The following is a 15,577-nucleotide window of genomic DNA, read 5'->3' as shown; positions in this document are numbered from 1 at the left end:
GCGCTGGGGAGCTGCAGTGGTCAGGCCCTCCCGCCGCCCGGGGCCTCCCCTTCTCCCTCCACCTTCTGAAACCGGGGCCAGGACAAGAACTGGCCACGTGAATGAGTGCGTGTGTGTGTGGGGGGAGCAGCCATGATGGGGGCGGTGGGACAAGGGGCAGCCGGTGGGGGGTGGGACGAGGGGATGCCGGCGGGGGGTGGAGTGGGACGATGGGAGGCCGGTGGGAGGGGTGTGTGGGACAAGGAGTGGCCAGCAGGGGTTGGGGGGAGGCGCCGGACAAAGGGCGGCCGGCAGGGGCGGGATGGGGGGTGGGATGAAGGGAGGCGGGCAGGGGTGGGGGGGCGTGGGATGAGGCGTGGCCAGCAGGGAGGGGCGGGGATGGGGGACAAGGCGTGGCAGGTAGGCGGTTGGGGGGCATGGGACAAAGAGCGGCCGGCAGGGGTGGGGGTTGGGGGACGAGGGGCGCCAGCAGGCTCTAGCACTGCCGCTTCACCCTGCGTGGCAGTAGCCACAAGTCACCCCGGGGCTGCCCCCCGCCCCCCTGGGAGTCCTGCCCAGTGCCCGCTGCTCTGAGAGGGCCGGCGAGCAGGCTGAAGGCAGTGCCCAGCGCAGGGCCGGCCAAGGCAGGCAGAAGCGGCACAAGCACGTGCCCCCGTGCCTGGCGGCCCCCAGGGTAGGATCCCGCGCCCCGCAGTCTCCTCGTGGCCCAGGCCCGTGACCACCACCCCGCTCACCAGGTCCAGGCTCCCCGCCGAGGACGCTGAGCCCTGGGACTCCCTGCGGCGCAGACCTCCGTTGGCAGCCACGGAGTCTGCACAGGGGAAACAGAGGGAGCGTCAGCGGATCGGGAGGGGGGCTCTCGCTTCCTCACACAGAGCCCCTTGATGAAGCACATCCCGAGCCCCTTGTGCGGGTCACTTGAACATCATGGACAGAGAGTGACGCCCAGTGACCCAGAGCCCCCCCGCCCTGTGCGCTCAGTGGCTGGGGGGGACGTCAGCAGGGTAAATGCTCGTCCTTCCCTTCCTCAACCTCCCCTCAGTCCCTTCCGTGGCCTCTATGTCCACACGGAGTTCCTGGGCCCGAGCGCGAGCTGCCTGTGGACAGCCGCCCACTCCCCGCCACAACCGCGCCTCTGCGAGGGACCTGCCGCCACACCTCCTCCTGAGAAGTCCTAGCAGGAGCCCGCAGGAGGGCCACCCCCGGCGGCCACTAACGGGGACCGCCGTAACCTCAGGCTGAACTCACGAGAACTCTGACCTGGAGAACTTCTCACAGCAGGGCCCGTCCCGTCACCAGCTCCGCAGGGGCTCCGGGGAAAGGTCGGGGTGGGGGCGTCTGGCAGGGGAGCCCCGATCCCGTGACTCAGGGCCCGGAGAAGCCAGAGCCTGGGCGGGGGTCCCAGGGCCTTGCAATAAGGGGTCACGTGTTCCTGGTGAACCCTGGGGCCGCAGCCCCAGGCAGGACCTTCATTCCCAAACAATGAAGCATTTTCATTCCCTTCTTGAAAGTCTCTGGAGAAGACGCCCCTCCATGCCCTTTCCCAGGTCTGCTTTTCGGGGTGTGGGAGCCTCCCACCCTGCCTATCCGGTCAGAGGGCGCTGCTGTGGGGGCCCCTCCTGCAGGCTGCCCGCCATGTGCACACGCCCCATGACGGGGTCTCAGGCTCGAGCAAGAAGCCTGGGGGCCGACCACCTTTTAGGAGTGGCTGCCGCTGGGGAGGGCCTGGGGCAGTGCTGCGGGGCTGCTTCCACTGACCCAGGAAGGCACCCGTGCCTGCCCACACCAGGGAGGGGCCTGGCCAACCCCCGGTGCCAGCTGAGGGAGAAGCTGGGAAAAATGCCTATTTTTTTCTTTTTATTTGCTTGCATTTTCCAATTTTTCCACAGTAAGCACCTATTACTTTTTTAACAAGAAAAGAAAACATGCTGAGGCCCAGCCCTGGGGGTGCACGGCCGGGCAGTGGGGCTGGGAGCGCCGCTTTTTCCTCCAGATGCTGAAGCCCTTCCGCTCACTCCCTCGGCCTGCTCTGCAGGCCACCACCAGACACCGCGCCCCAGACAGACGGACAGCACCCTACCATGGCCAGACAGATGGACAGTGCCCTCACCACGGAAGACAGACAGATGGACAGTGCCCTCACCACGGAAGACAGACAGGCGGACAACGCCCGCACCACGGAAGACAGACAGATGGACAGTGCCCTCACCACGGAAGACAGACAGGCGGACAGCGCCCGCACCAGGCAGACAGACAGCCTGACCGCACGCACCGCTTGTGTGCTCGCCGTGCTCCCTCTTCTTCTGGGACCGCCCGGTGCTCCTGCTCCTTGACCAGGAGAAAAACGCTGCTCTCCGCCTCTTCTCACTGTCGTCTTCCCCCAGCTCCTCGTTCAGGGACCGCCCCGACTTCGATTTCCCGCTGAACTGTCGTTGAGTGGAGAGCTTTGTTAAAGTAGTACATGGCCGCTGGCATCCCGGGGCAGCACCGGCTGGCACGGATCCCCACGCGAGGGACGGCCTCGCGGGTGCCAGGACGCACCTTCTTGGGTGTAGAGACGCTAGAGTGGTCGGAGCCGAGGCTGTGCTTGTCCGGGCTGCTGGGGGCGCGCGGGGAATCGGGCAGGGAGCGGCCCTCCACCTCGGCCAGGACGCACTCCTGGTACAGAGGCGACTTCAGGAAGCGCGTGTAGCTGTCAAACTTCATCAGGTTGAAAATCTGGGGAGGGCACACAGCACAGAGATGATCCGGGGGCCATCCGTGCGCGAGCCCCAGCCCTGCAGGGGCCGAGGCCAGGGTTTCTCAGCCCCCCAGCAGCCCCCAGCCTGCTGCCCGCTGGTCCCTGCTCCTGCAGATCTGACCACTCCTCCCAGCACCCCTGCTAACTTAGGTGGAGCCACAGAGCAGACTGGACAACCACCCTGTGCTCTGGAGACCTCCCCTTCGCCAAGAGAGACCCAGAGCAGCTGGGAACCTGGAGGGAGGGAGAAGGGCTGTGCGAGCAGCTCCCTCCACTCGTATGGCTGTGACATTCTTCCCATGACCTAGCAACAGAGTGGGGCTCTGGCGAGGCAAGGGGAGGCTTTCAGAACGGGCACTGGGACCAACACGTGCTGCTGCAGACGTGCGCCTCTCAGCAGTGGCCTCGGACCCGACACGCAGCGAGCACGCAGCCCCTCCCACAGGGCCCAGGCGGCACTGCCTCCCAATCACCCTGCAGCGGTCCGAGGGCTTCCCGTCGCCCGGCCCTCCTGTCTCCCCAGGACCGAGGCCCAGGGCGGCGCCCGGCACCTGCAGCTGCTGCTCCCGGAACATGTCGGGGTGCGGTGCGTTGAGGACGTCGTCCGCCAGCTGGGCCTGGCTGTCGATGTTGACGGGGGTGGTAGCTCTGCTGCACAGGAACTTACTGAAGATCTCCCGGGCTCTGCAGGACAGCTAGGGGGACACCACGCCCGGGAGGGCCGCGCTGACCACGGGCCTGCGGGGCCCGCCCTCCTGCCGGCCCCAGGACACACCATCCCGGGGCCCAGTCTACGCTTCTTGCTGGCGAGAAGACATGAGCTGGCCGCCAGTCCTACGCATGCCCCTGAGCTTTTTAAAGGCCCAACAGGAGCATTCCCAACTCTGGCAGGTGCACGCTGCTGTGAGGCCCCCATGTGCCCCCATGCGCCCCAGGAGGACAAGGGCATCAGCCGGGATGGCTGACCTTTGACCTCACTAGGCTGAGGTCGGCAGCTGGGCTGCCTGGGAAAGGGTGCAGCGGGACCGTCCAGCCTCGAGGCTGGTGACTGGGGGTAGGAGGGCCCTTCTCGACTTGGCCGCCGGCCCACAGTAAGGCACTGCTCCACACTGTGTCTCGGCCTGCACCTGTCTCTGCAGCGCCCACTCCTCCTCCTACCTGAACACACCTGCCGCCCCACCCCTCCTCATACTTGAACATACCTGCCGCCCCCCACCCTCCTCCTACATGAACACACCTGCCGCCCCCACCCTCCTCCTACCTGAACACACCTGCCACTCCACCCCCCTACTTGAACACACCTGCCGCCCCCACCCCTCCTCCTACGTGAACACACCTGCCGCCCCCACCCTCTTCCTACGTGAACACACCTGCCGCCCCCACCCTCCTCCTACGTGAACACACCTGCCGCCCCCACCCTCCTCCTACGTGAACACACCTGGCGCCCCCTACCCTCCTACGTGAACACACCTGCCGCCCCCACCCTCCTCCTACGTGAACACACCTGGCGCCCCCCTACCCTCCTACGTGAACACACCTGCCGCCCCCACCCTCCTCCTACGTGAACACACCTGCCGCCCCCACCCTCCTCCTACCTGAACACACCTGCCACTCCACCCCCCTACTTGAACACACCTGCCGCCCCCACCCTCCTACGTGAACACACCTGCCACTCCACCCCCCTACTTGAACACACCTGGCGCCCCCCTACCCTCCTACTTGAACACACCTGGCGCCCCACCCCTCCTCCTACGTGAACACACCTGCCGCCCCCACCCCTCCTCCTACCTGAACACACCTGCCGCCCCATCCCTCCTCCTACGTGAACACACCTGCCGCCCCCACCCTCCTCCTACCTGAACACACCTGCCGCCCCACCCTCCTCCTACCTGAACACACCTGCCGCCCCCACCCCTCCTCCTACGTGAACACACCTGGCGCCCCCCTACCCTCCTACGTGAACACACCTGCCGCCCCACCCTTCCTCCTACGTGAACACACCTGCCACTCCACCCCCCTACTTGAACACACCTGCCGCCCCCACCCCTCCTCCTACGTGAACACACCTGCCGCCCCCACCCTCCTCCTACGTGAACACACCTGGCGCCCCCCTACCCTCCTACGTGAACACACCTGCCGCCCCACCCCACCTCCTACGTGAACACACCTGCCACTCCACCCCCTACTTGAACACACCTGCCGCCCCCACCCCTCCTACGTGAACACACCTGCCGCCCCCACCCTCCTCCTACGTGAACACACCTGCCGCCCCCACCCTCCTCCTACGTGAACACACCTGCCACTCCACCCCCCCTACTTGAACACACCTGCCGCCCCCACCCTCCTCCTACGTGAACACACCTACCGCCCCCACCCTCCTCCTACGTGAACACACCTGCCACTCCACCCCCTTACTTGAACACACCTGCCGCCCCCACCCTCCTCCTACTTGAACACACCTGGCGCCCCCTTACCCTCCTACTTGAACACACCTGCCGCCCCCACTCTCCTCCTACGTGAACACACCTGCCACCCGCAGCTATGGCTCGAGGCCATCACACAAACTGCGTCTGAGCAGTTAAATACCGTGCCTACTAACACATTTGTTCTGTAAGAGAAGGGAGCTTTAAAGATCATGGGAAAGTATTTTTAAATGAACTTTTCAGACTGAATTAGGCATTAGCCGTCCACTAAACTCACTCAGAATGCAACCATACTGCTCTCTAGTAATTTCTAAGGCGCAAGGAAATTTACCTCTTTTTTGTCGTGTGCAGGAACATGATTGAAATATTCACAGGCCTGCCAGAATAAAATGTTTTCTTCACTGAATTCCTTCCTCAGAAAATCCTAAGGAAAACATCACCAGTTAAAAGACACACGACAGTGGGTCGCAGTGCTAAGTCAAGTGACAGCAACTTGGGCTCTGGTCTATCTTCTTCACTCCTGCCGAGTCTCAGATTTACCTTTCTCAGAAGCTGGAGCGCCCGCCTCCCTATGACTCATGCTAGGGCCTTGGAAGAGGCACATCAAGGCTGCCCAACCCTTACGCCCACCGCTTTGACCCTCACGCCTGCCTGTTTCAGGGCTGACACCCCTTTCAGTGGCTGTGCGTGGCCCCTCTAGGTACAAGCAATTACGAGATGCTCTAGCGATGCTTTGTGTGGTGTGACCTCAGGCAGAGAGGCGGGGCCCAGGTGCCTCTCCCAGGGCTGTGAGCAGGGAGATGCAGGATGTAGGCGGGAGGCGGCCCAGGTGTGGAGGGGAGGCTAGAGAAGGGGCAGCGTGTGGGGACTCAGAAGCCCGAAGCTTCCTGGACATGGGGTGGGGGCAACGAGCTGTGGCCTGAGACCTGGGCCCATTCGCCTGGCCTAGAACCCTCTGCAGGGGCCCAAGTGGCACCACCGGGCCTGGCCGCCGCTTACTCACGGAGAAGTATTTGACACCAATGGGGTCCTGAAGGAGACGCTCGAATGACACGGCCCAGCTGGCCACCCTCCTCTCGCGAAGGCGCCGGCAGCTCTGCACACTCGGGAGGCTGGCGTTGCTGCTCAGGCTGTTGCTGCTCGCGCCATCCTGCAGGTCGGCGCCGTTGAGCTCTGTGGGATGGAAAGGCCCTCACTCACATGCCCTCACCCGACCCCAGCCTGGGCAAGGGCACTGCCTGCTGGGGCCTTCCAGCCAACAGCAGAGAAGACACACCGCTGTCTTTCCTCCAAAGCACACATCCTTCTGATACAGATGTGCCGAGGAGGGGCTGGGAGGACAGCGGGAGGGCACCCCACTGTGTAGCATCCGGGGGACAGAAGAGACTGGTGGCCTTCAGTAAATCCGTGGATTTCAGCCCCTGCGGCGGCTCCCACCCTCCATCCCAGCCCCCAGCCTCCGTCTGGGCAGCAGGGGGGTGCAGCCCTGGCTCCTGGCTCAGCTTGCTGGAGCCAGTGTGGGCTAGAGGGACTCCATCCTAAAATCCAGAGGGATGTGGTCTGATCACTGCTTATGATCAGCTACTGCAGATGGTGGGGGCCCGCTCTGAGGGGACCACTGTCCCGACCCCCCTCAGGGAAAAGCGGCAGAGGAGGCTTAAAGAGGCAGGTTCCCCACCCCCCTTTCCCTTTTCTTCTCTCTCCATTCTCTATTTGGGAGTAAAACCAGTTTGGAAAAGCCACAGTTTGGCAGCACCAGCCGTCTGCAAGAATGGCACAGAGCCTCAGCAACCTCAGAAGAGCGGGACGCTAGGACTGCAGGATCCTAACAACAAAACACTCAGAATCTCCAGTTTGCAGCAAAAAGTTTGCAAAACACACAAAGAAGCAGGAAAGTAGGGCACATCCACAGGAAAAAAGAATTTGCCAAAAATCATCCCCAAGGAAGCTCATACATTGGAACTGTCAGTCAAAGACTTTAAACCAACCATCTCAATTATGTGCTATAAGCGAGAGGAATCCAGTCAAAGAACTAAAAGAAATTAGGAAAATGCTGTCTGAAAAAGAGATGGCAGTATTTGGATGCCGCAAATGCAGGATCCTGCAAATGCAATAACTGAAATGAAATTCCTTAGATTCAATAGCAGATCTAAACAGGCACAGGAAGACAAGACAATTGAGTTGACCCAAATGTGAGAAGTAGAATGGAAAAGCACGTAGAAAACTGAGCTGATCTGAGGGGCCTGTGGGGCATCGTCAAGTACACTGACATATGCATGGGAGTCCCAGTAGAGCAAAAAAGAGAGGGACAAGCAGAAGCAGTATTTGAATAAGTAATGGTGGCAAACTTCCCCAGTCTGATGAAAGACACCAGTACGCACAGCCGAGCATATTGCTCGGTGAACTCTGAGCAAAACAGACACAAAGTGGTCCACACTAACACACGTTAGAGTGAAACCATTAAAATCCAAAGACAAGGACAGGATTTTGAAAACATCAAGAGCACAGTGACCCCCCTTACAAGGGACCCCAAATAAGATTAACAGAGGGTTCCTCATCAGAAACCACGCAGGCAGAAGACAGAGGGGTGGCAGATTTAAAGTCGTTAAAAACAAACAAACAAAAAAACTGTCAACCAAGAATTCTATATCTGGAAAAATTACCTTTCAAAAATGAAGGGGAAATTAAGACACTGACAGCTAAAAGCTGACAGGGTTCTTTACCTGCCCTACCTGAAACGCTACAGAGAACCCTTCGGGCTGAAGTACAGGGCTCCAGGCACTGACCTGAATCGTAAGAAGCAGCAAAGCAGTCTGGTAACGGTAACTGCACAGGTAAATACACAATCCTATATTAGTGTTTTTTGGTTTGTAACTGCTCTTCCCCCACATGACTTAAAAAGTTAAATGTGCAAAAAACATTTAAAGTCTCTGTTACTGGACACACAATGTGTAAAGATGCAACCTAAGACAATACCAGAATAGAGGAGGTGAGATGCGGATGTATCAGAGGAAATGCAAGGGAAATTAAGAAATATCTTGACTGACTGGGAACGTTGGATAGCGGGGCCCTCCCACCACGCTTGGCGTCTCGGCCCAGCTGGGCAATTTGGACCAGCACTCCCCCAAGCCGCGGCGGCCGGCGATCCCCCCTCCACGCGGTTTGCCGGGCCGACTGCGAGATTCGGATTGGCAAGTTAAAGGAGCCACAGCATCTTTTACTGGTGGGACCCGCAGACAGACGAGCGCCACGAGCGCCACCTACTGGGCAGGAAAAGAAAAACAGAGCCCAGAGATTTCACAGAAAAACCTTTCAACCAGCCAGGTCCCACACCCAGGGAAATCTGATCAAATGCCCAGACACCAGCAGAAAATAATGGATGACGCTCGGAAAATTGAAGATATGGCCCAGTCAAAGGAACAAACCAATAGTTCAAATGAGATACAGGAGCTGAGACAACTAATGCTGAACATACGAACAGAAACGGAAAAACTCTTCAAAACCCAAATCAATAAATTGAGGGAGGACATGAAGAAGACATGGGCTGAACAAAAAGAAGAAATAGAAAATCTGAAAAAACAAATCACAGAACTTATGGTGGTGAAGGACAAAGAAGAAAAAATGGAAAAAACAATGGATACCTACAATGGTAGATCTAAAGAGACAGAAGCTACAATTAGTGAACTGGAGGATGGAACATCTGAATTCCAAAAAGAAACAGAAACTATCCGGAAAAGAATGGAAAAACTTGAGCAGGGGATCAGGGAACTGAATGACAATATGAAGCGCACAAATATACATGTTGTGGGTGTCCCAGAAGGAGAAGAGAAGGGAAAAGGAGGAGAAAAACTAATGCAAGAAATTATCACTGAAAATTTCCCAACTTTTATGAAAGACCTAAATTTACAGATCCAAGAAGTGCAGCGCACCCCAAAGAGAATAGACCCAAATAGGCGTTCTCCAAGACACTTACTAGTTAGAATGTCAGAGGTCAAAGAGAAAGAGAGGATCTTGAAAGCAGCAAGAGGAAAACAATCTGTCACATACAAGGGAAACCCAATAAGACTATGTGTAGATTTCTCAGCAGAAACCATGGAAGCTAGAAGACAGTGGGATGATATATTTAAATTACTAAAAGAGAAAAACTGCCAACCAAGACTTCTATATCCAGCAAAATTGTCCTTCAAAAATGAAGGAGAAATTAAAACATTTATAGACAAAAAGTCACTGAGAGAATTTGTGACCAAGAGACCAGCTCTGCAAGAAATACTAAAGGGAGCACTAGAGTCAGATACGAAAAGACAGAAGAGAGAGGTATGGAGTAAAGTGTAGAAAGAAGGAAAATCAGGTATGATATATATATAATACAAAAGCCAAAATGGTAGAGGAAAATATTATCCAAACAGTAATAACACTAAAAGTTAATGGACTGAATTTCCCAATCAAAAGACATAGAATGGCAGAATGGATTATGACCCAGCAATACCACTGCTAGGTATCTACTCAAAGGACTTAAGGGCAAAGACACAGACGGACATTTGCACACCAGTGTTTATAGCAGCATTATCTACAATTGCAAAGAGATGGAAACAGCCAAAATGTCCATCAACAGAAGAGTGGCTAAACAAACTGTGGCGTATACCTACGATGGAATATTATGCAGCTTTAAGACTAAACTTATGAAGCATGTAATAACATGGATGGACCTAGAGAACATTATGCTGAGTGAGTCTAGCCAAAAACTAAAGGACAAATACTGTATGGTCCCACTGATGTGAACCGACATTCGAGAATCAGCTTGGAATATATCATTGGTAACAGAGACCAGCAGGAGTTAGAAACAGGGTAAGATAATGGGTAATTGGAGCTGAAGGGATACAGACTGTGCAACAGGACTAGATACAAAAACTCAAAAATGGACAGCACAATAATACCTAAGTGTAATGTAACTATGTTGGAACACTGAATGAAGCTGCACCTGAAATATGAAAAAAAAAAAGAAAGAAATATCTTGAGGCAAATGAAAACAAAAATAGGACACACCAAAACTTATGGGATGCAATAAAGGCTGCGTTCACAGGGAAATTTATGTCTCTAATTGTCTACAGTAAAAAGAAAAAAAATCACAAATCAACAAACTAACATCACACCTAAGAAAACCATAGCAAGAAGAGCAAACTACACCAAAAGCTGGTAGAAGGAAGGTGACAGTAAAGTTAGAGAAGAGATAAATAGGTAAACATAAGAGAGAATCAACAAAATCAAAAGTTGGTTTTTGAAACGATTAATAAAACTGAGAAGTTTTACACTGACAAAGAATAAGAAAGAGAAGACACAAATAACTAACACCAGGAATGAAAACTGGGGAAATTACTACCAACCCTATGAATAAAAGGATTATAAGAGGGTATTATGAACAATTATATGGCAATAAATTAGAAAACCTAGATGAAATGGAGAATTCCTAAAAATATACAAATGACCCAATCAGATGCAAGAAGAAATAGAGAATCTCAACACACCTCTAACAAGTAAAGAGACTGAATCAGTAAAACCTCCCAACAAAAAAAGTACAAGACAAAATGGTTTCATTACTGGATTTACAAACACTGAAAGCTTTAACACCAATGCTTTTTGAAATCTTTCAAAAAATAGAAGAGGGATTATTTCCTAAATTCTTCTATATGGCCAGAATTACCCTGATAACAAAACCAAACAATGAAAGCACCAGAAGAGAAAATTACAGATCAATATTCCTTATGAATATAGATACAACAATCCTTAACAAAATAATGGAAAACCAAATCTAACAGTATATACACCCCAACCAAGTGGAATTTATTCCAGGAAGGCAAGGATGGCTCAATAAGAAAATCAATCAAAATAATATAACACATTAGTAGAATTAATACATAGGGGAAAACTACATGATCATCTCAACTGATGCAGAAAAGGCATTTGGAAAAAACCCAATATGTTTAATTATAAAAACACCCAGAAAACTAGGAATAGAATGGAAACTTTTCAGCATGATAAAGGGCATTTATGAGAACTCCACAGCAAAAATGATACTCAGTGGTAAAAGTGAAAGTGTTTCCCTACAATCAGGAACAAGACAAGATGCCACATCACCACTGCCTTTCAACACTGTAGCAAGAGCAACTAGCCAAGAGAAGGAAATAAAATGTATCCAAAGTGGAAAGAAGTCAAGTTATCCCCATTTGCAGATGGCATGATCCTATTTAGAAAGTAACAAAGAAAATACAGGGAAACTACTAAAAAAAGCAAAGTTGCAGGATACAAAACAGGCATGTCTGAGGCTGCCGGGTTTTTACATGCCAATAGTAAACATCCTGAAAAGGAAACTGAGGCGCATGACACGCAGTGCCCACATCCGGCCGCCCGTGCCTGCGAGGGGCTCATTGGCTGCTGCAGGCACCTGGGGAGTGGGCACCAGGCGGGAGGCCCCTGCATGCCTCTGCAGGTGGGCCGAGGCGGCCACAGGATAACAGCCCCCACCAACAACCTGCTTCTCCTCGAGAAGGCCGTGTGTGTGTGTGTGTGTGTGTGTGTGTGTGTGTGTGTGTGTGTGTGTGTTTGTCCTCAGCCTGCCTGATGGATGCAGCAAGGTGGGGGGCATGGCTCCAGTGGGGGGCATGGCTCCAGTTCCCCAGCACTCCCTCCTGGCAGTGCAGGGCTCCCCAGGACCGGCCGGGCTGGGGCGTGCGGGAGGGCCTGGCCAGCTCTGTGCAGATGCTGGGGAGCCGCCGCGCACCCTCCAGGGAGCGTGTCCCGCTGCTGCAGGAGCGGCACGTCCGATGGGGCAGCTGCCTGGCCCTCCGGGGGACAGCGAAGGCCAGGCCACCACCAGGCCCGGGGCGTCGCCATGGTGCTAGGCAGCAGCGGGACAGGAAGGCCTCCGCGGCAAGCACTGACCAAACACCATGGTGCCTGCCTTCCTGAGCTGCCCAGCTCGAGGTCAACCACACAAAATGGAAACCGTTTATCCCTGACCCGCGGGAGAGGACAGCGAGGGCAGAGCAGGTTACGGTCTGTGTGTCCACAGCCCACTCCCAGGAGAAGGGCCCTTTTGGGACCCAGGGATTCAAACTATCTGCCCTGCCCAGGGCCCCACCTCTCAGCTCAGGGTGCAACACCATTTAGATTAGAGATTAGAAAAGCAGCCCGGCAAGGAGGCATCAAATAACTCAGAGAGCTCAGAAATGGTAAAATAAGAGTCAAAATTTTAAGTCATGTGATAAGACCAGAAAAGGACAATTTTAGCTTTTCTCTGGGGCCAGTGGAGCCTGCAGGCTGTATGAACCACTTCTGGGAGAAGCCCCTGCAGGGCAGCCGGCCCCCACCCCATCTGGAAGTGCCCAATACGCACGTGTGCCCAGGGAGCCCTCGTCTCCATGCTGTGTGCATATGGAGGACACACTCACACTGCTTGGGGCTGGGGGTCTTTATGTTTGTGTCCAGCAATAGGAGTGATGAAGGGGACATAATATAATACATCAATTCCCCCAATCAATAGATCATCCCAACATACTCCCCAACAGAGTATTTTTCAGACCTAGACAATCCAAGTTCAAAGGTTCTTTGTGCAAAATAAACATAGAAAATTTGAAAAAGGAAACAGGAAAAATCAATGAGTCAGGACTGGCCTGGAACACATTACAAACCCAGAGTGCTGGGGGTGGTGAGGGTGCAGACGGGGAAACAGCTGGGCTTCTCAAATGCACAGAACAGAAAATCCAGAAACAGCTTCACACCGGGGATGGGGCATGGATGATTCAATAAACAGGACAGAGAAAACTGGATAACCATCTCAAACATAATTAAGCTGGGTCCTTCCTTCCAACATACACTGAAATAAACCCCACATGGACCCAAGATTTATGTATAAAAGATCAGATAAGAGAAATACTAGAAGAAAGCAGGGCTACTCCCAAAGGGTGCCTAAGCCACACAGATCCTGAAACCCAGAGGGACCGGCCTCTCCAGGATTATCGATATATTACATCCCTTATCCTTCATGTTCACACCTTCTCAACATGGGAAAGCCAGGATGGGCACTCCTCCCAAATCCCTATAGTCCGGGAGAAGGATCAGAGAAGGAGGAGGTATAACAGAGAAAACAGGATTCACCAAATGAGCATGGCTGCTGAATCACTACATTAATACTCCTTCTAGCCCCCAGTTTTTGGGGCAGCTAAAAGAAAAAATCTAGGGTGGTGGAATGACAGCCCATGACAGATTCTGGGATTCGTTCTATAAGTACTTATTGAAGTATGCTTTGAAAACTATTGCTGCTTCTTTTTTTGCTCTTTATATATGTTATATTTCATGATAAAATAATGTTTAAAAACAAAACAAAACATGGGACATTTTTAAAGATACTCGAGTAAGGAGAGGCTTTTAAGGAAAGACAAAGTGAGATTCACTGAGGCAGGACAGCACAGAGGCTGTAAAGACTCCAGGGGTGCAGGTCTGCATGCGCTGCAAGGGAAGGGCACCTGCAGAGGCCGAGGCCTTGCTATGCGGCTGAAGCACAGCTGCTGCACTGCAGCAGGAACAGATTGGCAAAGCAGGAGGAAGGGAAAGCGTGGACCCCAGAGGCTCCCACCGCTGCAGTGAGTGAATGAGGTCTGGGCCGGGGGATGGCGCTTTGCTGGTCTCAGCCGCGGCAGCCTGTATGACGGCGCCCAGTGCCCACACCCACAAGACCCACACACAGAGGCCCGGGGTGGGGGTGGGGGTAGACAGTTTAGGGTGACGGTGGCACACGGGTGGCTGGCGGCAGCCCCTGCACTCCCGAGAGGCCAGCAACCCACCGGGGCGCACTCTGCCCTGGAGCAGGGGCACTCCCCTTCCACGCAGCCTCCTGGGCTGCAGCTCACACGCAGGTCCCTCGCCTATCCAGAGGGGCCTTCCGCAGATCCCAGAGGGGTGCAGAAGCGCTGCGGGCCATCAGAACATGCTCCTCGCCTCAGGAGGGGCCCCTCCCGCTCTGTCGGCACCTGCCAGGGCTGGGGGGCTCGCAGCATGGCCCCAGCGCCCGGCTGGTTTCGTCACACAGTGCTGTCCGTTGAGGAGACAGAGGCACCAGGTCTTCAGCCACCAGTGGCACTGACCAGCTGCCCCTTTGCCCCCTCAGTATGCATACGTCCTTGGGTGCACGCACACTTATCATATTTTGTCCCATATCAGTATGGCTATCCAGCTTTCCTGCTTTGGTTTTGTTTTTGTTTTGGGGCTGTTTGCATGACATATCTTTTTCCATTCGCTTATTTTCAATTATTTGTATCTTTGAATCCAAAGGCTGTCTCCTGTAGACAGCATATAGTTGGAGCATATATTTTGTGTGTTTTTTAAATCCAATTTGATAGTCCCTCTCCTTTTGATTGGACAAGTTTAATCCATCAATATTAGTATTATTGAGGTACTTGGCCTTTGTGACCATTTTATTTTTTGTTTTCTGTCTGTCTCATGTCTTTTTTGTTCCTCTCCCTTACCTTTTTTTGCTTTCTCTTGCATCATGTTAATATTTTCTAATGTAGCTTTTTTTTTTTTTTTTTTTTTTTTGCATGGGCAGGAATCGAATCCGGGTCTCCAGCATGGCAGGTGAGGACTCTGTTTGCTGACCCACTGTGGCCCACCCTCTAACATAGCATTTTAATTTTACTATATAGTTTGTTTTTTAGTGACTGCCCTAGGTTTTACCATGTACACCTAATTAAAACCAAGCTCAGACTCACGCTAGCTCACACCACACTCCTGTCTAGCAGTTCCCTTTGCCGCTTCCCCATTAATCTTATTGCACATACTCCACGCCTTCCAGCTGCAGGCCCACACCACCTTGTCACAACTAGTACACTTCCCTCTGCACCATTTCCTTAGCCTCATAAACGTTTCCTCCCACCTCCTTTGGGCTCTTCTTGGCAAGTATCTTACATGTAGATGACACATCTGTACGCTGGAGGCCCAACGATACATTGTTCACCTATCATTTTATACAACTGCTTTTTTAATTAGTTAAGATCCAAAAGAAGAAGCAGCAGGTGTGTGTGGTGGGCGCATCACATACCCACAAACAGTCGCCCTCCCCTGGGTTCCGTGGGGCCCTGGAAGAGGCCCTTGGGAATACGGCATTTTAGCTCAGGCGCAGCCCACCTAACAAGGGGGTCCCCTAATGTGGACGACTGCCTTGCAAAGAGAGCCCAGGGCCACAGACCCGGGGAAGAAGAGGACGCTGGGTGCAACATGAGGCAGAGAAAACCTAAGGTCGTGGCGAGCCAGCCAGGAGGCAGCCACCTTCCAGACTTGAAACATTCCAAAACATTCTCAGTACATCCCAACACATTCGCAGTACATCCCGACACACTCCCAGTACATCCCGACACACTCCCAG

The 15,577-nt window shown here is 53.8% G+C and overlaps 1 protein-coding gene across 3 annotated transcripts in view; it reads right to left on the bottom strand.

Annotated features, from left to right (window-relative positions):
* Positions 1–15,577, bottom strand: part of RGS12 (regulator of G protein signaling 12) — a 177,442-nt gene that overhangs the window by 13,311 nt on the left and 148,554 nt on the right. For all 3 annotated transcript variants that reach the window (XM_077136288.1, XM_077136289.1, XM_077136290.1), the window contains exons 5-10: positions 6,167–6,336; positions 5,495–5,587; positions 3,292–3,435; positions 2,542–2,718; positions 2,273–2,426; positions 735–811 (exon numbers count right to left, since the gene is read on the bottom strand). In XM_077136288.1, the coding sequence (XP_076992403.1) occupies positions 735–811; positions 2,273–2,426; positions 2,542–2,718; positions 3,292–3,435; positions 5,495–5,587; positions 6,167–6,336 (815 nt within the window). The remainder of the gene's footprint in view (positions 1–734; positions 812–2,272; positions 2,427–2,541; positions 2,719–3,291; positions 3,436–5,494; positions 5,588–6,166; positions 6,337–15,577) is intronic.

This window comes from Tamandua tetradactyla, chromosome 19, assembly GCF_023851605.1.
Source record: "Tamandua tetradactyla isolate mTamTet1 chromosome 19, mTamTet1.pri, whole genome shotgun sequence".
Taxonomy (NCBI): domain Eukaryota; kingdom Metazoa; phylum Chordata; class Mammalia; order Pilosa; family Myrmecophagidae; genus Tamandua; species Tamandua tetradactyla.
This window is presented reverse-complemented; position numbering and strand designations above follow the sequence as displayed.